Genomic DNA, 26591 nt, shown 5'->3' with positions numbered 1-26591 from the left:
GGAAGGATGGTGTTGCAGAATAGCTGTGAGGAGGTTTGCCTTCAGCCAGCTGGTGGTTGACTATTGGAACAAACTTCCATCTGATTTTGTGGAAGCGGGCAGTTTGAATAAATTCAAAGAAGAACAATACAAATTGTTGGAAGGGATGGACAAGCTAAATAGGAGTGGTTTTTTTTTTTTTCTGGCTGATGCTTTATAAGCTTGCTTCCTTGTATCATTTGCCACTAATAAGAATAATATTATTCTAAAAAATGAAAAATGTGGAAAGTAGAGAAAAAAATTAAGAAATACAAAGTGGGAAAATATGTTCAGGTTCTGGAAAAAGATAAATAATATCCTGCATTACATGTCTTTATGGTTAAGAAATAGCAGTCTGTGATAACAGAGATAATTATTTCCTTTGACATTTCCACTGAACAATGGGCAAAAACACTTTTGACCAAAATTGCTATTCAGCCTTCTGATCTGCAGAGATGGATTTGTTGATGTCTTCCTCTACAGCATAAACCATTACAAAATTGGGGGGGGGGTTAAGGAATCTGCCCAGGGTTTTGAAATCTGGAATACAGTCTCATTTGCAATGTGGAATTAATTGTGAAATGGAAATAAAAGATGGTATGTGTAGATAATATACTATAATTACATTCTGATGAAGACATGAAAATTGTATTTCTGTTTTTAAAAGGGGGGGGGGGGGTAAAGAGACTGAATTGGTATGAAACTCCAAACGATCTAGTGCAAAAAAATACAACAATCCCATTGTACATAGACAAAATAATGCAGTACATAATTCAGTAGAATGTTTATGAAATGTGAGGAAATGCAGAAGCACTAAAGGACATAAGTACAAATTCATAGGAATTTGTCTTCAAGAAACCTTTATCATCCTAAACAGTTCAAAATTCTAGAATATTCTGTGTATTAGAATGATATAAATGGATACCCTTCTGCAAAAGAGTGTTGCAGTATTATTTTAAGTGTATCTTCTAAAGCAATCTCTTTACACACTGATCTTGATGTGGTTTGCAGTAACAATAGTTAGCTTTGGCTTGTGTATCCAGCTACAAGATATCTAAAGTAGTACCTAATGATCTTGGCTCTCTTCTTTGGTCTGTTTATTTGGTGACATACTAGAGAAGCTTTAATAGAATCTCTCATAGATGAAATTCTGTTAAAGAGAAATCAGCAATTAAGAGTTTTAAATCCAGAATTGCATACCTACATAAATCTGATGTAGGGGTACTGTCATCAACTATTGCTTTATCTCAGTGGTGTTGCCAGGATTTTTTTTCAGCAGGTACATTCACAAAAAAAGGTGCCAATTGCCTAATGCTAACCTATGACTTTTTTGGTTTTAAATAAGAGGTGCCTGAATATCTGTATATGCCTGTGTTACAAAAAATTATATTAAATATGTAAATAATAACAAACTATTTTATAAATGATATATTTTATTAATATATTTAGTAAGTACTTTTAATTTTTTTATTCATTACATACATATATCATATACAGTATGTATAAAATATAAGCATTACCTATATAATTATGAAAATAAAATTGTGAAACAAAATAAACTGCAAAAATGATACATAAAATATAAAAAAAAAAGCTATACAAAATCCATAAAGTTTTAAATTTAAAAAATTAATTTTTTTCTTTTTTAAATACTTGAGAACTTTATCATAATTTAACTTGAATGATAAATTATACTCAATACTAGAGCTAAGAAAGATAACCTCTCTTCTCCCATTGTGCTTTGAAAATAATTTTTAGTCAGTTTCAATCTGCTGAAACTTCTTTCGGCTGAAGTATTCTTAACAGGGATTGTTAGAAAAATTTTATATAATATTAACTAGGGGGATTCGCCCCCTGCTTACTGCGCTCGCTGCTTTTGACACTGTGTGTCTCTTCCTCAGCTATGAATACATAAATATGTTACATATGGAAATCAAGAATGGTATCGCATTGTCATGCTAGATAAACAAAGCGTGTGCACGAGGTTTATTTAGCATGACCACACTAATACAGAAGCTTGTTTTACCACAGTAAAACAAGGTTTTTCATTGATTTTTGGCAGTAAGATATAAGAGCATCGGCAACTTTTATATTTATTGACAGACTGTAAAAATTGTGATAAAGTATTGGTTGTGTTTAAAACTGATATCCACATTGATAATACTATGTAAAATATTCAAATGTATCCATGTATGATATTATTCCGTGCTCCAAAGCCATTTCTTTTACTCTTAAGTCAATTTCTCCATTTACACAACATGTAACTGTGTTGTAAATTGCCTCTAAGTTTTCTTTTACTGCGATCAAGCTGGATATCCTGCTAGACTGCATTTCTTAAGGTCTTTTCAGTGTTAAATAGTGAGACATGCTATTGCAAAGCTCTTGTTCCTCCTTCAGTATTTTGAAACAAGGCAAGCTGCTGTTTATAAAAGTATAAATGGCCTCGACTGTGCCAGAAATTTTTTTTTTTTTTTCTTTTTTGCTTCAACGCAACTTTGAACAGATTCAGTAACAATTAAATTTAAGTTGTGCACAACGACTATACACAGCTATCAGCTCTGTTTTTTTTTATCCTTTTTTGAAGACTGATTCTGTCACCTGATATTACTTTTGCTGCATTTACAGTCTTTTAAATCTAAGCCGAAATCATTTAACGATTTCAATACAAAATTGTAAAAATTCTAAGCGCTTGAACTAGGAAGAACGTCAAATTTTATAAATTGCTCCATAACCGAACCTGTAGGACCAGTATATCTACCATGGAGTCTGTAAACTAATATTTTGTGTTTTTAATTTCAGCGATAATCGATATTAAAGTTTCTTGTCCTAACAAGTAAATGAAATCGTTTTGGATTTGGGAACTTACATGTTTCTTTGCATTTACACTTGCAAATTATTTGCGAAATCCTTATCGTAATAGCGAGCGAGAAATTTTACTAGTTCTAAGAAATGTCCTTCCCCACTTGTAGATTTTCCTTCATGTTCATAATGCCCCCTTAATAGCAAATATTGACATGTCAAAAAAAAAAAGCCCACAATTTAAAAGAGAGCATACTATATACCTATTAGTTGCAGTTTGATTTCTTTTTTTTCCCTTTGTAGTAAATTTATAACAGAACTTTTGAGTTTCAGCCTTAATTTGATCATATACATTTTTTTTTTTTTTTTTTAATACTTCTTTGTGAATCTGATTTCTCATGTTGTTTTAGCTTATCTATCATTTTTCTGAAATTTGTAAATCCACCATTATGTATGTCTGACCACATTTTATTATAGTGTTTATTTTTTATCAACATATAACCAGCAACAAAAACAATATAATCTTTTTGCTCTTGGTGAATAAATTAACCAAAATCACATATTACATTGTTTTGTAATGTCATCATATTAAAATATTGATCTTCTTTGATTCCCAGCTGGCAAGGTCCGTAATCCAAAGTGTTCTTTTTTAAATTTGAGGTCAGATTACTATATTTGAAAAGATATGGATGAATAGGCCACACCAAATCTTCTCTGAACATATCAGCAAAATCTAATATGTATTCATCAGTATCGGTATGAATTCTTGCTGTTTCAATACTATCACTGCCCGAATTCATATTTTTGATTGTTTTCTACTGATATTTCTATTTCACTCATGGTGTGGAATTTTTTAGATCTTTGGTCATCTTTATTATCATTGTCTTCTTTTACTCTGTTTCACATTCATACTGTTTCTGTTTCTCTTGATCGTTTTCTTCCTGTGTTTTTATTTCACTTTTGATATGCCTTTTTACAGGACTTCGGTCATCTCAAAGTTCTTCGAGTTCTTTGAATTCTTCCTCATATATATTAGATTTTGATGTCAGTAAATTGAATGTGTCCTTTTATATCATGACAGCTTTGACTAGCTTTATCAAGAACATTTTTCTTTTTTCTCTCATATCTTGAACAGTTTCTTCTTTTTAGCTGAGTTTATTTTCACAATACTGTTACCTAAATGACAAAAAAAAAAAAAAAAAAAACTGCATTGCATAAATTTTGTTATTGTTTTCATAAATTAATTTTTCCTAATTAAAAGAATATGGACACAAAAAAAGTCAATTATTTTCCTAATTGATTTTTCATTATGAATTTTTTTTGTTGTAAAATTTTGCCCCAGGAGTCCTGAATAATATTTGGAGGCCCCCAGTTCAAAAACCTTAATCCACCTCTGACTCCACTACTTAAAGTGGCGCCTCCGTAGCCAGGTGGGAAGGAGCAGCAGTGCATAGCACACGCTTCTTGATTAGACCGGGGTTCGAGCCCGTCGCCACCAAATACGGAGGATGCGGAAAGGTCAGGGAATGACCACCGCATATTCCGCGGAGCAATATGGCCTTAGTTGCTAATGCTCCTAAAAATCAAATAACAAACAAACAACTAGTGGCGTAACTAGAGCAAATTGGCTCCAATGGAAACACAGGTCATGGAGCCTTTACCCTGTTAACCCAACCCCAAAAAATGAAGAGAAACAAAAAAAAACCCATTAAACATTACTTGTTATTTCTAAAAAAATACTGGACATGTTTTTACTTTTTCTGAATGAAGAATTAAAATACCAGAAAGATGGAAATTCTACCAACAACTGCCTACCAACTTTTTACTTTGATTATTATTTTTATTAATAGTATTAATGAAGCGAGAATTAAAAATTGAAATAGAAGTAGTGGCATGTGATGCAAGAAAGCAAGCGTATGAGCTTATGCAGCATCAGCAAAAAAAAAAAAAAAAAAACTCTCCATTCCCTTCGAATGCCTGTCCAGTTCCTCCTTAAATTTATTCAACCTATCAATTTCCACAACAACAGATGGAAGTTTGTTCCAGCATTTAACCACCCGCTGGCTAAAGGCAAATTTCCGCACATCTATTCTACATCTGTCTTTTCTTAATTTGAATTTATGTTCGTAATCTGAACAAGTGGAAGGATCCCATCAGAATTCAGTGTGCTCAACCTATTCAAGGCCTTATACACCTCAGTCAGATCATCTTGCAGGTGCCTAGTCTCCAGCCACTGCAATTTGCAGAACTTAAGCCTCTCTTGGTAAGAGGATCCCTTCATTCCCCTCACCAGTCTTGTTGCCCTTCTCTGTACACAAGCAAATCGACATCCTTCCTAAAATGAGGCCTCCAGACCTGTATGCAGTATTCAAGGCGTGGCCTGACCATTGCCTTATACAGGCGGACAATCACCTCCTTTTCCCTGCTAGCAAAATTCCTGTATATCATTGACAAAACCCCATGACCTGCCCTTGGCAGCCTGTCTGCATTGCTCAGAAAACTTCATATCTGACTGCACAATTACTCCCAGGTCTTTTTCATTTTCTACCACCTTAAGTGTAGTACCACATAGTTGGTACATTTCTCTGGGGTTACTTCTACCCATATGCAGTACTTTGCATTTGTCAAGGTTAAACTTCAGTTGCCACTTCTTAGCCCATCTGCCCAAATTTTCTAGATCCTGTTGCAGTAGCACACTGCCATTACTGTCATTAACAACCTTGACAACCTTTGTATCATCTGCAAACTTTGACACTAGCCTGATGTACCTTCATCAATATCATTGATAAATATACAAAACAACAGTAGGCCCAACACTGAACCCTATGGGACTACACTAATAACATTAGTCCACAAAGAGCAGCACCCATTGATTACCACCCTCTGTCTTCTCCCATTTAACCATCCTTTTATCCATTGTAGCAACTTACCCTTAATTCCATTCTGCTCCAATTTGTACAATAGTCTTCCATGCGCAACAGTGTCAAAAGCTTTCCTGAAATCCAAATATATGATATCAAATAATTTTTTGCATCAGGTTCCTTTGTAACCACATCGTTAATATATTAATGTGGTTAATATATTAAATATTAATTAAATATATTAATATTTAATATATTAAATATTAATATATTTAATAATGATCACAACATTAATACAATACACTAAACACAAAAGCAAATTAGTTAGCAGGCGTGTTAATGATTGTTAAGAACAATGTATGATGCTTGTAATTTAATTGTAAAGAATGATGAACTATAGATATAAAAGTTAATATTTTTAAAAACATTGAATAAATCCTTAAGTAAATTGTACAATGTATATCGCAGTATTACTTTTCTAAAAATGCACCTCAAAAAAAAAAAAAAAAAAAAAGGAGCAAATATGCAGCAAAATGTGTTTCCGCCTCTAGAGCTGACAAGCTCTCGGCCAGAGAATGATACTGATTTTGACATTATACAACTAAAGAGGTTGAAAACTATTTCACCAACAACAGAGTTTCCTGCATTTCTAATTATGCACTCACTTTCAGACCAACCTGTCAGCAAGTTATCTCCTTTCCTCATCCAGAAAAACCTGGAGAGTATTGCTGGATCTCCTAAGACTGTTAAAAGGCTACAATCTGGACACCCCTACTATTAGAAACAGCAAACCGTAGACATTCAGAGAAACTTCTACAACTGACAAATTTTGCAGGTATACCAGTGAGTGTATCTCCCCATAAAACACTAAATACATCTAAAGGTATGATATATAGCTGGGATCTGTTGAATGTGACGGAGGACGAAATAACTCAAGAACTCCATGATCAAAATGTTATTGCGGCTAAAAGAATCATGATTAAAAAAGACTATAACCTTACACCCACTAGGAATATTATCCTTACATTTAATTTCCCAAACCTACCATCATCAGTGAAAGCTGGTTATCTTTTTTACCGTATTCATCCATACATACCCAATCCTTTGAGATGTTACAAGTGCCAAAAGTATGGCCACTCTCAAACGACATGCAGAGGAAGCCCAGTATGTTCCAACTGCACATACCTTAAGAGTTCTTATCTGTTACCCCAACTGGACGTATTATCTAGATGTTCTGGGGGCAAAGACGTTTCACGTGAGCGGGTAGCTAATATCAGGGAAGAGAGCCTAAAAAACTTCAAGGGTTGTGTTAGGGTTGTTAAATATACAAGAACAGTAAATCTTAATTGTTTATACAGTAACGTTAGAAGTGTCGTCAATAAAACGAGTGAATTCGAACTGCTGGTTAAAACAAGTAACGCGGACATAATAGGGATTACAGAGACGTGGTGCCACCCGGAAATTGGGGATGATGAGTTTCAGTACAGCTTGTATAATGTATTTAGGAAGGATAGGTTAGATAGAAGGGGTGGTGGGGTAATGCTTCTTAACAGAAGCAGCCTGAGTGCAACGATAGCTTTCCCGGATTCAGACATTTCACATGCTAGTATAGAGTCTGTATGGTGTGAGATAGTTGGAAACAAAGGTATAATGCAAGTAGGAGTAATCTACAGACCAGGTGATTGTGAAGATTATGACAAAAGCCTCTACATGCAAATGGAATGGGCAAGTAAGCGTCAATGCCTTATTATGGGTGATTTCAATTTGCCTCTAATTGATTGGAGTAAATGGGAAGGAAACTCGACATGGGGAACAAAATTTTTAAATCAACTAGATGACTGTTATTTGTATCAACATGTCAGGGAAAGTACTAGAGAAAAGAATATCCTAGACCTCATCATCACACATGAATCAGATGACATAACAGGGCTGACAGTAGAGGAACCAGTAGCAGGAAGTGATCACGGAGTTCTACGGTGGATGATGACGAGAGAGGTAGCAGAAGTAAAAGGCAAAGGAATGGGTTTTAATTTCAGAAAAGGAAATTACGATGCCTTAAGGTACTACATGGCCTCTATTAACTGGGTAGATATCGTGCAGAGAATGAATACAATTGAACTGTGGTACGCTTTTAAAACATTAATCACAGATGCCTTGAATGCGTATATACCATTAAAAAAATACTCCAAGAGAAGGGTTCCAAGTTGGATGAATAGTGAAGTTGCCGCGTTACTTGAGCAGAAAAAGGTGGCATGGAAAGGTTACAGAGCAATAAAAAGCACTGAAGCCTATAACAGCTATAAGGTGATGTGTAATAGAGCCACAGAAAAGGTTCGACAGGCAAAGGCAGTTTATGAGAAATCACTAGCAAACAGAGCAAAGAGGGGGGATAAAGAATTCTTCACATATATAAATGCCAAGAAGAGCAGGACAAACCAGATCGGACCTTTACGTAAGGGAAAGGGGATAGTAATAAATACACCAGCTGCCGTTGCAGATGAACTCAACAGTTATTTTGCATCGATATTTACAAATGAAAAACGTTTTGTGGCAATGGGAAATTGTGGGAGCGAAGTTAAAAAATATGTAATTAATGATATTGAAATTTCGCAAGATTATTTAATGAAAAAACATTCGAGCCTACAGACCAGTAAGGCTCCTGGAGTTGATGGAATATACCCTATAATCTTAAGAGAGGCGGCAAGCGAGTGCATTGAACCATTGAGGCTAATTATGCGAGCATCACTAGACTCTGGGGAGATTCCCTTGGATTGGAAAAGTGCAAATGTATCTCCCATACATAAGGGTGGCTCTAAAAGTGAAGTTGGAAATTATCGACCTGTCAGTCTGACTTCAGTAGTAGGGAAAATCATGGAGGCAATGATCAAGGGTGGAATTCAGGATCATTTGGATCGAATTGAAATTCTCAAGGATACTCAGCATGGTTTTGTAAAGGGAAAATCATGTTTAACAAATCTGGTTCGCTATTTCGAAAGGGTCACTCACGAGCTGGATTTATGGAATAATTTCGACATTGTTTATTTAGATTTCAGCAAAGCTTTTGACTCAGTCCCACATGAGCGGTTGCTTTATAAGCTGGAACAGGTTGGGATCACTGGGAAAATCCTTAGATGGATAGAAGGATGGCTTCAGGGCAGGAGGCAGAGGGTTGTGATAAATGGCTATTCCTCAGATTGGGTTGATGTAAGAAGTGGGGTTCCCCAAGAATCAGTATTAGGACCACTGTTATTTTTAATTTTCATAAACGACATTGATGAAGGGATAGAGGGCGTGATGTCTAAATTTGCAGATGATGTTAAAATTGGTAGAGTAGTTAATGATCACTGTCAAGCTGAGCTTCTTCAGAGAGACTTAGACTTCAGGAATGGTCAGAAAAATGGAAGCTGTGCTTTAATCCAACAAAGTGTAAGGTATTACACCTGGGAAACAGTAATCTCAAAAAAACTTATTCACTTGGTGGAGTTCAACTAAACCCAGTACTGGAGGAAAGGGACTTGGGTGTTACGATACGGTCAGACATGAAATTCTCTGAGTATTGTAAACAGGTTGCAAGGAAGGCCCATGGTGTCCTATCGATGATCTATCGAACTTTTGCAAGTAGGGATAGGGACGTGATAATCCCATTATATAAGGCTTATGTTAGACCAAACTTGGAATACTGTGTTCAACTATGGAGACCGCACCTAAAGAAAGACATCGAGCTTCTTGAAAGGGTGCAAAGAAGGGTAACTTGCCTGGTGAGATCGGCAAAAGGGCGTCCTTATGAAGAAAGACTTCGAATATGTGGGTTGCAGAGTTTGGAAACTAGACACCTTAGAGGAGATTTGATTGAGGTGTTTAAGGCTCTGAGAGGCATCAGTAAAATGAATGAGGACAAAATTTTCAAGATTATAAATGATGCTAGAACTAGGGGACATAAATTCAAGTTACGGGGGGAAATGTTTAGATTGGACTGCAGGAAGTTTTATTTTAGCCACCGAGTTATAAATTACTGGAATAAGTTGCCTTCATGGGTAGTAGAGGCCGACAGTTTGGGGAAATTCAAAGGTCATCTGGATAGTACTTTCGGGTAAGGGAAGCGCATAGGATGATAGGTTTAATTTCCTTTTTATTTATTTTTATTTTATTTTTTTTTATTTATTAATTATTATTATTTAGTTATTTATTTTTTGTTTTTATCATTGTTTTGTTCGGATTTTTTTTTGGCTGGTGCAGCATAAGCCATAGGCTTTCTTGCACCATGCGGCCGTTACTAATACTAACTGTGGATCTTCTGGTCATACACAATCTGAATGTTTGGCGACAGAAAAGACTTGCCCCAACTGCAGAGGCAACCATCCTGCGTACTCAAAAACGTGTGACAGATGGAAGGCGGAGAAAAAAATTGTTGAGAACAAGGTAACCTATCAAGAAGCGAGAAATATAATTGCTCCTATTTATGCCCAAACGTACCTATGCTAATATTGCACAAAAACAAACAGTGTCCACCCAGACTGATGTTACAGTCCCCTTAAACATATCAATCTCCGACTGGGCTCGAGCTGTCCTCTCTCAACAACAGTCCAGTGTCCCTAAGCAATCAGACCAGGCAAGTAACACACCTCTTAGAGTTCCAGTGACATGTCCTTCCCCATCTGTGATTGCTACTGCATCATATAGTCAAAGTTGCATATGCCGACTGGGCTAGCCGGGTGGGTAAAGTGCCTGCCTGGTAACCGAAAAGTTGTGGTTCGAATACCGCCTCGGGCTTGTATAAGAGTAGTGCAAAAAACCTTGGGAGGTGCATTAAGACCACAGAAACCAATGCGCCAACAACTAACAAAAAAAAAAAAGAAAAAAAAAAAAAAAAAAAGTTGCATACAAAAAGTTTAAAAAATATATATTCAAGACACCACCATGGATACTAATTACTCATCCAACCAGGAAGATCCGATTTTAGAAATATATGTGGAGTAAGAAATGGCCACTGGTCGGCCTACATTTTCAAAAAAAGACAAACAGAAATCTGACCGACATAAAACTACCATACTGAAAAAGCAGTCAGACACAGCTCCTTGTTCTCATCTCAAGTAATGCCTTATATTTTACAGTGGAATTGTAGAGGACTTCGTAGCAATATCGACGACATCCATTACCTTATTCTTCGCTATTCTCCAGTGGGTCTCTGCTTGCAAGAAACCTATTTAACTTCCCAAATTTCCACCTCAATAAAGAACTACTCTATATATTGAAAAGATCGCAATACATCAAATGCTGCTTGTGGTGGCGTGGCCATCTTGATCAACTTACAGATCCCAGCATATGTCGCTGTATGTTTCATTACTCAGATTGCTATAACACTAGTTTCAATCTATCTTCCACCAAATCATACCTTCTCTTACAAAGATCTGGAAAACCTTCTACTGCAGTTACCTTCTCCTATCTGTCTGTTGGGGGATTTCAATGGTCACCACCCTTTATGGGGATCTTCCAAATTAGATACACATGGCCGACTGATTGAAACCTTTCTGGATAGGCAAAATCTTACCATTCTTAATACAGGTGTACATCCAAGTGCCAACTGGACAAACTTCTGCAATTCAGTATGTTCCCTGGTACTGTTTCCAGTCATGGAATGGTCTGTTATGAATGATCCCATGGGCAGCGATCATTTCCCAATTATTTGTAATATGCTCAGTGCACAACCACTGTTAGTCGAACCCTGCCGGAAATGGAAATTTTCTCGTGCTAACTGGGTGAAATTTCAGTCAGCAATTAAACTGATTGAGGAAATTATCCGATTACAACCCATAGATGAAGTGACAGAATATATTACATCCCAATTGTTATCAGCCGATAAAAACTCAATTCCATTGACGAATCCCGTGGCCCGGAGTCATTTTAACTACTGGTGGAATGATGAATGCACGAAAACAAAGAAGGAAAAAAATGAAGCGTGGAATTTCTAGTAACTTTGCCCTTAATGACTGCTAATGTATATTGATATATACTAACATGATATACAGCAGGCCCTCGTTATAACGCAGTTAATTTTACGCTGATTCGCTATAACGCTGTTCTTATATTATAACCCGTATCTGACTATAACGCTGTCACAAATCACTATAATGCTCTTTTACAGATTGCATTTTTTGGCATATTTCATTTGATGGAGCCGACAGCTTGAAAATGAATTCCTGTACAGTGACTTGTTACATATTCTGAGATCAACATTTTAAAAAACTATCAAGTATATTGCTTGTAATATTTGTGTTATATGCATTTATCCAAAGTCTAGTCATCACTCAGTACAGTATTAAACATCATGTGTAACGGACAGTTTAGTTGAACGTTGTATCATAATTAATGCAATCAACTATAAAAACAATTATAAAAAATAAAGAATTAATTTTAGCAGTGGGAAAGACAGCTGTTCCACTGCAAGCAACTAGGGCTAGGCAGGCTATTAGGATTGAAATAGACAGAATTTAACTAATTTTATTGAAGGTAATATCCAACGCAGAATTCAGTTAAGTTAAATATTATAAAGAGAGAGGGAGAGAGATTAGCCTATTACGATCTGAAGAAAACTCACCTAAAAAAAAAAGTGGAACCATTTAAAACTAGTAAGGGCTGTTGAATAGATTTAAAATCCAGGGAGAAGCCGCAAGTGCAGATCAAGGAGCCGAAACTTTCAAAAAAGAACTTGTTAAAATTATTGAAGAGGGGTATTGTGTGTTATACTTCTCAACAAGTTTTTAACATAGATGAAGCAGGACTTTTTTGGAAACGAATGCCTAATAGAAGTTTCATCTTGAAAGAAGAAAAAAAACGTGCCAGGTTTCAAAGCGGTGAAGGACCAGTTGACTTTATTGTTGGGTGGTAAACTAAATGGGGATTTAAAATTAAAATCCCTTTTAGTTTACCAGGAAGAGGGCCAAAGTACAACCCAAAATCAACACTTTTTTCATGATTAAATTCATAAATTAAATTGTAATAATATTAATCTGATTATTAGCAGTGATTATTCATGCATAAGAATTTACAGATAAAGGAACCACTAGGTGACAGTGATCACAGCGTACTGATGTGGGATTTACTTAAAGATGTAACTATAATCAAGGGTAAAGGGAAGGGTTTTTGCTTTCGTAAAGGTGATTACAGTGGTCACAGGCAATTTTTAAATTCTATATAGTGGAATCAACTGATGTTAAAAATAGTGAATTTTAAATGGGAAGCCTTAAAGGAATTAATCATGGAAGCTACCAGGCATTTCAAACCATCTAAGAAATACTCTTCAAAATTCAGACCTAAATGGATGACAGATGAACTAATGAGGCTCGTGGCAGAGAAAAAAAATGCATAGGATGCATATAAATTATCAGATGTAATCAAGTCACAAAGGAGGTTAGGTAAGCAAAGGCTGATTACAATAAATCCTTGGCAAAGGATGCAAAGAAAAACAACAAAGACTTCTTTATTTATGTAAACTCTAGAAGGAAGGGGATGAATCAGATTGGTCCACTTGATATTGATTGTTCGACTGTTGATAATCCTGCTCAGATAACCGACAAACTGAATGAGTATTTTGCATCTACATTCACACATGAGAAATTCTGTAAGGAAGGGGAGGACAGAAGTATACTAAACTCTAACAAGGAGCTAAATGATTTTGTAATAATGGACAGCAAAGTGGAGGAGAAATTGTTGAAATTAAACATAAAAAAGGCACCTGGGGCAGATGGAATCTATTGAGTTATAATGAAGGAGGCTACGAAGAAGTAAGCAAACCCTTAGCCATAATTATGAAAGCTTCACTGGACTCAGGGGAGGTCTCCCATAGACTGGAGATGTGCAAATGTGTCCCCAATTCACAAAGGGGATCAAAGGATGGCATGGGTAATCACACAACTGTTAGTCTAACTTCTATTCCAGGAGAAATAATCGAGTCACTGGTTAAAGAAGCGTTGCAGGATTATCTAGACAAGACTGCAGTAATAGTTCAGCCACAGCATGGGTTTGTTACGGGGAGGTCTTGTCTGACCAATTTGACTGCATACTATGATATGATAACAAAGGAACTGGATGCAAAAAATTATTTTGATATCATATACTTGGATTTCAGGAAAGCTTTTGATCATTTCCAATAATAGTGTTGCACATGGAACACTGCTGTACAAATTGGAGTGGTACGGCATTAAGGGCAAATTGCTACAATGATTAAAGGGATGGCTGAGTGGAAAATGGCAGAGAGTGGTAATAAATAGACACTGCTCTATATGGACTAATGTTATTAGTGGAGTTCCCCAGGGTTCAGTGATATTGATGAAGGTATATCAGGCTTAATGTCCAAGTTTGCAGATGATACAAAGGATGGCAGGGTGTTAATGACAGTAAATACAGTATGTTACTGCAACAGGATCTAGAAAAGTTAGGCAGATGGGCTGAGGTGGCAACTGAAGTTCAACATTGGCAAATGCAAAGTTCCATATGGGTAGCAGTAACCCAAAACAAATTTACCAAATGTGTGGTACTACACTCAGGTAAGTGGAGAATGAAAAAGACCTGGGGATAAGGGAGGAAACACACTACAATCACACTTCATGGGACTTCACTTGTATACATGTCTAACGTCAAATGTTGGGGAGCCATATTTCCCATTTAGTTTATTGCTCGGAGATGCACTGTTGGCATTGGCTGTATTCACAGGTTAACATGTCAGGCCTCTAGGCCGAATCACGTTTTCAGGAGCTCAGATATTTCTGTTCAAACAGAAATTTCGTTAGGTGTGACAAGAGGAAAATGGAGGAAATACTAACAAAAAAATAAATTACAAGAAAATAATCTTGTTTTGAACACATAAGGAAGAATATCTGAAAACAAATAACAAAAACATCAAGGACATTGCTCCTGTTCCTATTATGAAGCATCCTTCACTTCGATCAGCTACTCAGCATACTCAGTGCAAATGTCCAGTCACAGGGATGCTCAAAAATGGCCAAAGGTAGGAAAATAGACCAACAGTATTACAATTAACAAATTTAGAGGATGAACAAGTCATTCATTTCAATTTGTACAACTCATAACAATTCCTTACAAGTTCAATTTTTAGCTTTGAAAAGTAGTTTTTTGTTGTTATTAAATTTAATTTAAAAAATCTTTGTATTTTGACAATAACTCCTTATTCAAAATTAACCTTACAGTATTTCAATTTTCCTTAAACATACAACTAATTTTTCCTTAGTGCTGATTGAATTTCGAAATTGTGTATTTTGCCCTTGAATGTCATCCTTAATTAGATTGTAAAGGAAATTAAATTCTTCTTTATTCACCCGTAAGTACAGCTTAAAACGATTTAAACCTTTTTCTAAGTCCTGCAGTAAATGATGGAATTCGCCCTTTTCTGTTCTCTTCCAGTTTGTCATATATCCATTGCGTACTCTCATTTGTTTTCTCAGCTATAAGAAAAGCACATGCATTTTCTAAATCTTCTTCGAAATCTGAAGAAGTGGATAAACTGTGGCAATTCATTTCGCCTCAGCTTTCTTCTTTGATGAAAGCTGAAGCAAAACACATATACAATGTTACAGCAGGGTTGCCAGACATACCCAATTTCGGGGTAAATACCCCTTTTTTGAAATTGGGTAAGTCTGGCAACCCTACTGTAACGTTGTAACGCCATATTCCCATAAGGTAACATAACAACCCTATTGTTGTGGTCTATTCCATAGGATATTTTCTAATCAATAATAAATGGTAGTGAAAATATGCACCAATGTCGATTAAAAAAATATTTAATATTCAAAATTTTGTACATATAAAATATTCTACATTATATACACATATAATTATGAGGTAATTAACTAACAAAAATTATGAATTTATTAATTCGATGGCCCTGTGCTCTCGAGTTTTCGTATCTTTGGACTGAAAAATGTGTCAGTTTTGGGTTGTGCTTTGGCCCTCTTCCTCTCATTGTACAACATCATGTAGGGATTCGTTTCTTTCTTCAAATTTCTTATTACCTTGGCACTTCGTTCCATGTCAGGGTCGTTCTCCCGGAAATAATCACACATTTTTTCGAAGTGTTCAAAAGCTTCACTAAGTCCTTTTGCAGTCAGCGACTTCATCGGTTCTTCATCTATAGTATCTTGATCATCATCTCCCTCAATAGCAAGCTCTTGTTCTTTTATAATTTCCATTAGTTCTTCATTAGAGAGGCCATCCCTGTCGTTGTCGATCATCTCTTGTACGATGTCTTCGTTAATTTCGTGTAATCCTGCTTCTTTTCCGAGCTCAACAATTTGTTGTTTTAACATTTTCAACGGAATCATCAGGTTCCTGGGAATGCTTTATGCAATTTTTCCAAACTTTCCTCCACACTCCATTCATGGTTTTCTGAGTCACTTCATCCCAGGCACTTGAAATGTTGTAGATGGCGGTTTTAATGTTATAGGATTTCCAAAACTCCTTTAAGCTCGGTACATTTTCAGTGTTGATGGCTTTAATAGCTTGGTAAAAGGTGTTCCTTATGTAGTACGCTTTAAATGTTGCAGTTACTCCTTGGTCCATTGGTTGGATCAGAGACGTAGTGTTTGGAGGCATGTAAAAAACTTTTATGTGATTGTTCAAGTCTTCTAAGCTCTCTTTGCTTGGGTGTCCTGGTGCATTGTCCATGATTAGAATAGCTTTATAACCAATGTTATTTTTTGCACAATATTTTTCCACTGCAGGACAGAAGAACTCAGCATACCAATCAATGAAAAGCGGCCTGGTTACCCAAGCTTTTTTATTAGCCTTCCAGATTGCAGGTAGGTTTGATTTAGCTAAACCTTTAAGAGCCCTTGGATTTTCGGAATGGTAAACTAAAAGGGGTTTTAATTTAAAATCTCCCGCAGCGTTACCACCCAACAACAAAGTTAACCGCTCCTTCGCCGCTTTGAAGCCTGGCATGTTTTTTTCTTCTTTCGATATGAAACTTCTTTTAGGCATTCGTTTCCAAAAAAGACCTATTTCATCTATGTTAAAAACTTGTTGAGCAGTATAACATCCCTCTTCAATAATTTTAACAAATTCTCTTTTTTGAAAGTTTCGGCTCCTTGTTGATCTGCACTTGCAGCTTCTCCCTGTATTGCTACATTGTGCAGGTTATAGCGCTTTCTAAATCTATCAAACCAGTCCTTACTAGCGTTAAATGGTTCCACATTTTTTTTTCGGGGTGAGCTTCCTTTAAATCTTCATATAGGCTCTTCGCTTTTTCTTTAATAATAATTGAACTTAACAGAATTCTATGTTGAATGTTGTCTTCAATAAAATTATGTAGAAGTTTCTCCATTTCAATCATAATAGCCGGCCTAGCCCTGGTCAATTTAGTTGCCTGCAGGGGAACAGCTGTTTTTCCAGCTGCTAAAATTGATTCTTTATTTTTTATGATTGTTCTTACAGTTGAACCTGCCAGTCCTCAATTATTGCACACATCCACTTGTCTTTGACCAGAATCAATTCTCTTCAAAACGTTTAATTTAATTTTCAAACTCAATGTTTTTCTTACCTTTCCAATCTTTGCACTGTGTTCAGACATTGTTGCTTTTTCATTCTTATCCGCCATAACTCTCTGCAAATGTAACTGCGTTGCACTGATTGTGATACGATGTTCGAGTACAGTAAACTGTCTGTATGTCTAACACTGTATGCACTGAATGATATCTAGAATTCCCTCTGGCAAGTGAGCTGAAGACGGTGACAAATGTTTTATTTATCTGAAAAGTTTGATTTTACCATGCAGTAAAATCAAATGGTTGTTTATTGCAGGAAAAGTACTGTAAATCAATTATGGTGTGACTCATGGAGAATGTTTATGGAATTTCCAAAACAGTAAAACAAACAAATTTTATGTACTTCAGGTGACCACAAGGTCAGAGGAGTTCAGAAGACAAGAGAATACTGTACAAGAAACAGCACCGCATTTAGCACTCATGGGATTGATTGTATGGAAAACATTTCGCAAGTTATAGTTCCCACAGTAAAACAAAAGAAGAGATAGGGAGTAAATCTATTTTTAGTATCTTTCTATTACAGGTCAGAACAGAAAATACAGACTTCGTAACAACATATGACACTGGATAGTAAATTTTTTCAACTTGTATACTAAAAAAGAATTTCTCCCTTGAAACTATCCACACCAAGAAAATAAGAGCATATTGAAAGTTTCAATTTTGTACATATAGTAGAAATTATAAAAATAATTACTGTAGTTAATTTCATGGTGGCTATTTTCTCCTTTTGTCAAAAAAAAAAAAAAAAAGGGCCAAAACAGACTGGACTGAAGACGGATTTGCCAAAAATTCAATCTGTATGCTAGTAAAATAGCGTTACAGTGAGTTTTGACAGCGTTATAGTCAGATACGGGTTATAATGTAAGAACAGCGTTATAGCGAATCAGCGTAAAGCGAACTGTGTTATAACGGGGGCCTGCTGTATACACCTTGCAGTCCTTTTCATAATACTAGATTCTGCTGACAGCAGTTGGAATTGAGTTTTTAATGGGCCAGATATACTTACAACAACAAAAGATGACTTACTTAATAGCATTGCTGAATTATTTGAAATTGTGCAAGATAAAAACTCAATAGAAAAGGGTGAAATACAACACAAATCTTCGTTAACAGTGCACACACACACACAGAGAGAGAGAGAGAGAGAGAGAGAGAGAGAGAGAGAGAGAGAGAGAGAGAGAGAGAGAGAGAGAGAGAGAGAGATGCTGTTTTGCAATGTCATACAAAATTCTAATTTTGAAATTTAATAATTTAAAACAGTTTCTGTTTTAGTAGCAAAAGATAATTCCCAATGGATGTAGGTATTAACCATGAGACAGATGCATTGTTGTACTTCCACAACAACCAAAAATAAATTAATTAATTAAATTTTATGCTACAGTGAATTTTGGTATTTTTCCATTGTAGTTTTCTATTTGTATGCAAGTGTTAAATTTTGAGAATTAGTCTTAAAAAAAATTACTGTTACTGTTAGCTTATACAGTACAACAAAATGCACCCACTAGCATCACTTTCTTTGGCTTGAATAACTTCATTGAAATAGCCTTAAAATAATGAAAAGAAATCTGCTATTTTAAATTTATCCCTCCCACCCTACAAATTTCTACTTGTGTTACACCAAAACACTTCTAAGTTCTAACACCAAAGTACTATTTTTGCACCTGCTGGCGTTTTTTTTTTTTTTTTTTTTTTTTGTTCCCCCTTTCTTCCAGTATTATCTTGTAAAAAATTTTTGCTTCCCATTGCATTTTTTTGTCACATGATGATGCTTTTTTGTAAATACCTCAGCATATTTAATTATTTTTTTTATTTTATAGACTTGAAGAGATAGCAAAGGAGGCAGCTGTTTCATATCACTTGCAGTTTTGGGAGCAAATTTCTTCATAATCTATTGATTAAGGATGGATTAAATTTAATTAAAGAGCATGTGATTTATGCTTAGCTTATTCTTTGGAGCAGTATGTGCTCATTCATGTGGGCATTGAACACCTGAGCACAGAATGCTTCCATTCTCTAAAGAGAGCAGAGATGGCAACTGTTAGCCAGGAGATACAAAAAAACATTAATACTAGTTCAGCATCTGAGGCTTCCTGTATATCAGAAAACTTGGCATTGCAATTGTGTGATAAGGATATGAGTCCTGCAGAGGGGTTACTGAACTCTAGACTTTCCATATGCAAGATGAAAGATAATTTGGAATTTAATGTTACTAGCACAGGTGGAGAACTTTCTCTTCCAATACTACCTTATCCCAGTGAACAAGGGAGGCAAACCAATAGGGAGAATTGCTCACCTGGTCAGTCATCCGTTGATTCTTCTGGGCATCTTGAAAATAGCTTGTGTAGCCAGGTTAACACAAATAACATCAGTTCGGTAAATGTTGAACAATCAGATCTTAATGAGAGACTTCGGAACAAGTTGAATGCCAATTTGCCCATTATGGATCAGCAGAGGGACTTGGAGGCAGCTATTATTAGGCATTCTGTTGCAACAAATACGACTTCTGGTGGAAATAGCTCTGTGACTGTACCATTTGGTTGGAAGAGAATTATCTGTGATGGCAAAGTATATTACATCAGGTATGTTATACATTATTTCATTATTTATAACTGTATTAGGCTTTTGTCGACAGTGGTAATTGAATAACTAGTAGTACAGAAGTGCTAACATTAGGGTTTGGTAGTAATAATGTCCTGAGCTTATATTAGTATAACTGTAAAAGTTGATCATTTTAAATTCACATTTAACTTCCAGAAATAAACTATGCTAAACCCACCTTAATTCAAAAATATGCTAGACTTGATTATATACAGTAAAGCCTCGATATTTTGGATTTAACGGATTTCGGATTTAACGGACCGGACAAATAATAATACAGTAATATACATATTAATCTCGACCATATTATTTTTTTAGGCTATACAAAACTTCAGTGTTATTATTAATTAAAAATTAATAATAATTACGTATTTCCATTATTGTTTTGATAATTACCTACTTTTATTTGTATAATCAAATTCAGGAAATTGTTTTTTATTCTTTCTGAAAACGTGTTCAAATAGCTGTTTTCCCAGATTGCAGGTAAGAGCAGGCGGTGACTCGGGACACTAAACTGCAGGTCTACCAACTTGCTTTGTTTGGTCTCAGTCTGCCTCAAGCTATCGTGTGGTTAGGTTGTATAACAGACTGTTTCTGTGATTTCTGAATTGTAAATTTATTTATTAAATAATTTTGCAATCCTTACAATTTAAAATGGCATCAAGTGATAGAGGAGTTAAAGAAAGCATGTGAACTTAAATGTGGCACAGAAATTAGAGCTAATTGAGAAATTAGAACAAGGAGTCTCAGTAGCACGTGCTTGTGAAATTTATGACATAAAAAAACAACCTGTTTCTGATATCTGTAAATCAAAGGCCAAATTGCAACATTTTTCTTTAATTACAGTGTTGATAGCTCTAAATGTGGTTCTACAAAGGGGAGTATAAAACACATGAAAGGTGCGCAAGATAAAAATGCCCCCCCCCCAGGTTACATTCGATTTAACGGACACCCCTTCTCCCCTATTAGTCTGTTAAATTGAGGATTTACTGTATCGTCAATTTATTACAGTTGTTAATTTTAAAGAGTTAATGTTTTACAAATGAAAGTGATACACAACCGTGAGATATTCCAATCCGTTAGATTCAGACCTATGCACACTCTCATTCTGTTATATCATTTCAAGCTTAATGTCCAAGTTTGCAGATGATACAAAGGTTGGCAGGGTTGTTAATGACAGTAAAGACATTACTGTCATTAACCTAAATTTAGACACTAAGTCTGATATACCTTCATCCATATCATTAATAAATACAGAAAGCAACAGTGGGTCCAGCATCAAACCCTGAGGACTCCACTAATGACATTAGTCAACGGCGAGCAGTATCCATTGATAATCACTGTCTTCTCCCACTCAACTATCCGTTTATCCGTAGAAATAACTTTCCATTAATGTCACACTGCTCCAATTTGTACAGTAGTCTTTTATGTGCAACAGTATGAAAAGCTTTCCTGAAATCAAAGTATATGATAATCAAATTTTTTGGATTCAGTTCTTTTTTTCACTGTATCATAGTATCAAATAAAATTGATTAGACAAAATCTCTCTTTTACAAATCCTTGCTGAAGTATAACTACTTTCCCATCTAGATGGTAATGTATTACTTCTTTAACCAGTGAATCCATTATTTTTCCCAGAATAGAAGTTAAGCTATCAGGTCTATAATTACTTATTTCACTCTTTGTGAATTGGGGATATGCATTCACACATCTACAGTCCATATGGATCTCCCCTGAATCTAAAGATGCTTTGATAATTATGGCTAAGGATTTGTTTGCCTCCTTTGCTGCCTCCCTTAATGTAATTGGGTAGATCCCGTCCCTCCCAAGTGCCTTTTTTATGTTTAACTTAAATTTCTCTTTCACTTTTCTTTCAGTTGTCACAAAATCATTTAGCTCCCTATTAGAGTTTGATTAATTTCTGGCATCCCTGTCCCTAAAGAATTCCTCATGTATGAATGTAGATACAAAATGCTTATTCAGCCTGTCAGCAACCTGAGCAGGATCAGCAATACTTAAAACATTGACATCAAGTGGATCAATGTGATTTGACCCCTTCAATTTACTGTTAATATAAGTAGTCTTTGGCCGACCGGGCTAGCCGGGTGGGTAAAGTGCCTACCTGGCAACCCAAAAGTCGCGGGTTCGAATCCCGCCTCGGGCTTGGATCAAAGTACTGCAAAAACCTTGGGAGGTGCATTATGGCCACAGAAGCCGATGCGCCAACAACTACCAAAAAAAAAAAGTATTCTTTGCTGCTTTTCTTGGCATTCTTTGCCACAAACTTCTTGTAATCTGCATTGTCTAACCTAACCTCCTTTGTGACTTGAAGGCTTTCGTGTCACCTGATAATTTATATATATATCCCTTGCATTTTTCTTCTCTGTCACGTGTCTCAGTAGTTCATCTGGTATCCATTTAGGTCTAAGCCTGGAGTGGTATTTCTTAGTTGGTGAGAAAAACCTAACAGCTTCTATGATTATTTCCCTGAATACTTTCCACTTAGAATTTGTTGTTAGCAAACATCATTAGTTATTTCCACTGTCTAGTGATTCTTTTATTAGCCGATTCTTATTGCATGAAGAATCACTGCTGATAATCAGATCAGGAGTATTGCTCGCTCTTATTTCCTCTCTAACATGGTACTGTAGAAAACAATCATCCAATAAATCTACAAAAGTTTTGCTAATGTGTGAGTGATTAATCAAAAAGTTCCGGTCACTGTCTGGAAAGTTAAATCTCCCATTATAAGACATTCTGATTTATTGACCCATTCTACTTCTCTGTACAGTTGTTTCTTGTTATTATCATCAGTCATTCAGTCCATAATACACTCCTATTCTCATTTTTGTTTTCCTAGTGTTTATGTTACACAAACTGACTCAAGATTGCACTGGCTGCCCATGTCAACTGGATGCACTTTTAGATTTTGTGCCACCTTTTGTCCTGTCTTGTCAAATAAATAACGCTTCTCTAGTAGAGAAGACTACTGATGGTACCGCTGAAAATAAATAACAGTAGTCTTCTCTACTAGAGAAGCGTTATTTATTTGAAGTAATACAGCTATCTCGTTGTGAAGGCAACCACAATATAAGATACAATTAAAACGATGCCTTCTACGCTACATACGTAGTTCAAGTTTATGGGTTAACTATGGTGTATTTACACTGATACTATATAGTTAATTACCATCTACATAAATGCAGTGATGGAGTGTACCTATATACCTGCCAAGCAGTGGGTTCATCCACTAGCAAGAGAGGTGAGTATCTCATGAATTCTGTCCTTTCAGTAGAATCTCAAGAATCTGAAACTTTATGAATCTTTGTGTGAAGATAGGTGACTGCACAAGATCAGAGGGATCAGAGGGAAAATAATGTTTGCCAAATTAAAAAAAATCCAGATGTGCTATTCCTGAGGAATGCCATATTAATGAAGTTCTACTGTATATTTCAATTTTGCAAATGTACTAGGCCTGTTGGCATTAATCGTATAATGTAGCCTTTTGCTTTTTAGAGCTATATAAACTGTTGGAAGGTTGATGTAATCAAAAATTTTTGAACTATTTGTAACCTATGTTCTGCATCCAGATAGTAGCACTGCAGTAGTTAAAATTATGATTTACTTTGTCTGTGATCAATAGTAGTGCTTTACATAAACATTTGTGTGGTTGTGAGAATAATAAATTTATTATTTTTACTATTAACTAAACATTGTTGAATAGTGAGGAAAAAGGATGAAAGCAAAATTCAGGGGACAGAAATGAGATTTGTGAGGAGCATAGCCGGAAAGACAAGATGCGACAAAATCAGGAATGACGTGATTAGGGAGAGAATCCAGATTGAAAAACTCCAGCATAGGATTGAAAGGTCCCGTTTGAAATGGATTGGACATGTCAAGAGGATGAACGAGAGGCATTTGCCAAGAAGAATGTTTGATTTACAATTAAGGGACAAAAGACCAAGGGGGAGACCAAGAATGAGATGGCAGGACATGATAAAGACGTGATACGTTGACCCATGGAATAGTGGAACGATGATAGATGATGATGTTGAATAGTGAAGGTCAATCTTTTGTTGCTAACTTAGTTTCTTGAGAACACGATTATGTGGGCCTCGAAATGCATGCCTAAAATCATAAAAATCGTACATCGACAAGACACCATGAGCTACTCTTGCAGACTGTCTGCACTGCTTAGAAAAGACCAAGGGGGAGACCAAGAATGAGATGGCAGGACATGATAAAGACATGATACGTTGACCCATGGAATAGTGGAACGATGATAGATGATGTTGAATAGTGAAGGTCAATCTTTTGTTGCTAACTTAGTTTCTTGAGAACACGATTATGTGAACCTCGAAATGCATGCCTAAAATCATAAAAATCGTACATTGACAAGACACCATGAGCTATTCTTGCAGACTGTCTGCACTGCTTAGAAAACTTCATATCTGACTGCACAATTACCGCCAGGTCCTTTTCATTGTCTACCACCTTAATTGTAGTATCACACAGTTGATATGCTACTCTGGGGTTACTGCTACCCATATGTGTAGTATAGGTATCCCTCATATAACACGGTAGTTTGGTTCCTACAAAATCTCATGTAATGTGAAACTGTGTTATACGGGACTAAGAACCAGTACAAAAAGGGTGGTTACGTTCAAAAAGCTAAAAAAATACACCATTTTTTTTATAATTATCGGAAACTTAATTTTTATAGTAGTAATAACCTAATATTTTAACTTTATTTTTATAATAGTAGTAACTTAAATAGTAATAACTGAACAGACATCTTACCTTACAAACTGTGATATTTATATGTCAGGTATAATGAACTTTCATATAATTTTCTTCCTTTTCATTGCTGCTAAGCACAATCTTTTCTGCCGCATCTAGATTTCGTGTACCATCTGCTTTCTTTAAAAGTCAATTTTTTATGGTCTTGTCTCAAACAAGTACAAGTTTGATAGCACAGAACCTAACCCAGGGATTTCCCAACAAAATACAATGGACCCCCACTTTAAATGATACATGAAAATCAGAAGAATGTTTTCCAATTAGGAAAATAAAAATAAATTTACACTTACAGATATAGCTTAGACATAGCTTAATTAATACATACTGTAATATGTACATACTAATTTATTTCTGTTCACTGACTTTTTTTTTTTTTTTGTCAAATTTAAAACAGTAAAAATGATAAGCAATTAATAACAAAGAACACAGCACACACAAGTTGCAACAAACACAATACGTACAAGTGAGATATGGAGTAATAAGTTTCTGAAAATTTATGTTTTTTATATGGTTGAATATTTCATGGAAGGGGAAACACATTTCACCATAATAACATGGAACCCCCAGAATTCCAGCTATCGGTACTGTAGCAAATGCAAGATCAAGTTTACTACCCATTTTTTAATTGATTATGTTAACAGAAAAGACCAATAAACCGGAAAATGGAAATTGTTTTTATTGCTTTATGGTAGTGATCTCCAGAAATGTGCTTTAGAAAAATACCATTAAGATCATTATGATAATGACTAGCGAGTCAACAGCAGGGATTCACAAAAAGGAATGGAAACGTTGAAAATTACATCTAACATTAATAGCAGGGTTTTCCCAGCACATAGGTTAAAAATACCATGTTATGCAAGATTTCCCACAATTCTCAAACTGTGTTAGAGCTTAACCTTGTTATATAAGTACCGTGTTATGCGAGGATGGCTGCAATTTATCAGTCGTGTTAGAGTTAAACTGTGTTGTAGAAGTACCGTGTTATATGGGGGTTGCCTGTACTTTACATTCATCAATGTTAAACTTCAGTTGCCACCTCTCAGCCCACGGCGCCTCTGTAGCCAGGTGGGAAGGAGCAGCAGTGCGTAGCACACGCTTCTTGATTAGACCGGGGTTCAAGCCCGTCACCACCAAATACAGAGGATGCGGAAAGGTCAGGGAATGACCACCGCATATTCCCGGAGCAATATGGCCTTAGTTGCTAATGTTCCTAAAAACCAAATAACAACAAAACCTCTCAGCCCATCTGCTTAACGTTTCTAGATCCTGTTGCAGTAGCATACTGTCATTACTGTCATTAACAACCCTGCCATTCTTCGTATTGTCTGCAAACTTAGATATTAAGGCTGATACCTTCATCAATATCATTAATAAATACAGAAAACAACAATGGACCCAACACTGAACCATGGGGTACTCCACTAATAACATTAGTCCATGAAGAGCAGCATCCAATAAATGTGTTGATGAATGTATGCCTAATAATATATTCCAGTTAGTTTACAATAAATAATAAAACAATTGTTAATTGTATTTCACCACAGTCCACTCAAAGAGCATTCAGGCCTGCATTTGAGGAGCAGTTATCAATGTAAGGAGTGTTGTGTGCACTTTTGCAAAAAGAAAAAAAAAAAAAAAGCTTTACAATTAATGTTATTCAGGTTTAGCAAAATCTGTTTTAAATTGCGCAATTGAATTTTCATATTAACTGGTTAAAATTTAAGGTGTTATTTCTGCAGAAATAACTTGTGTAATTTATTACAAATTTATATGATATATTTTATATAAATAAAATCTGCTTTCAAAATGATAATCTCTGTACAAATATATTTTACATTTATAGTACATACATTGTAATCTTTATTTATTATTGATGTTAATGTTAATATTTCAGTAAAATACAATGGGAGTTACATAGTCCTGTATGTTAGAAAAGTGTGCAGAAATTATTTGAATTAAT

The 26591-nt window shown here is 35.5% G+C and overlaps 1 protein-coding gene across 1 annotated transcript in view; it reads left to right on the top strand.

Annotated features, from left to right (window-relative positions):
- LOC150075257 (uncharacterized) overlaps positions 1 to 26591 on the top strand; it is a 258146-nt gene that overhangs the window by 47861 nt on the left and 183694 nt on the right. Inside the window, exon 2 of the mRNA XM_090388340.1 lies at positions 19051 to 19812. Coding sequence (XP_090244466.1) covers positions 19262 to 19812 — 551 coding nt within the window. The 5' untranslated portion in view covers positions 19051 to 19261. The remainder of the gene's footprint in view (positions 1 to 19050; positions 19813 to 26591) is intronic.

The sequence above is a fragment of the Mastigoproctus giganteus genome, chromosome 14 (assembly GCF_048544385.1).
Source record: "Mastigoproctus giganteus isolate SK-2022 chromosome 14, ASM4854438v1, whole genome shotgun sequence".
NCBI classification, from domain to species: Eukaryota; Metazoa; Arthropoda; class Arachnida; order Uropygi; family Thelyphonidae; genus Mastigoproctus; species Mastigoproctus giganteus.
The sequence above is the reverse complement of the archived record's forward strand: the minus strand, read 5'-3'. Positions and strand labels throughout refer to the sequence as shown.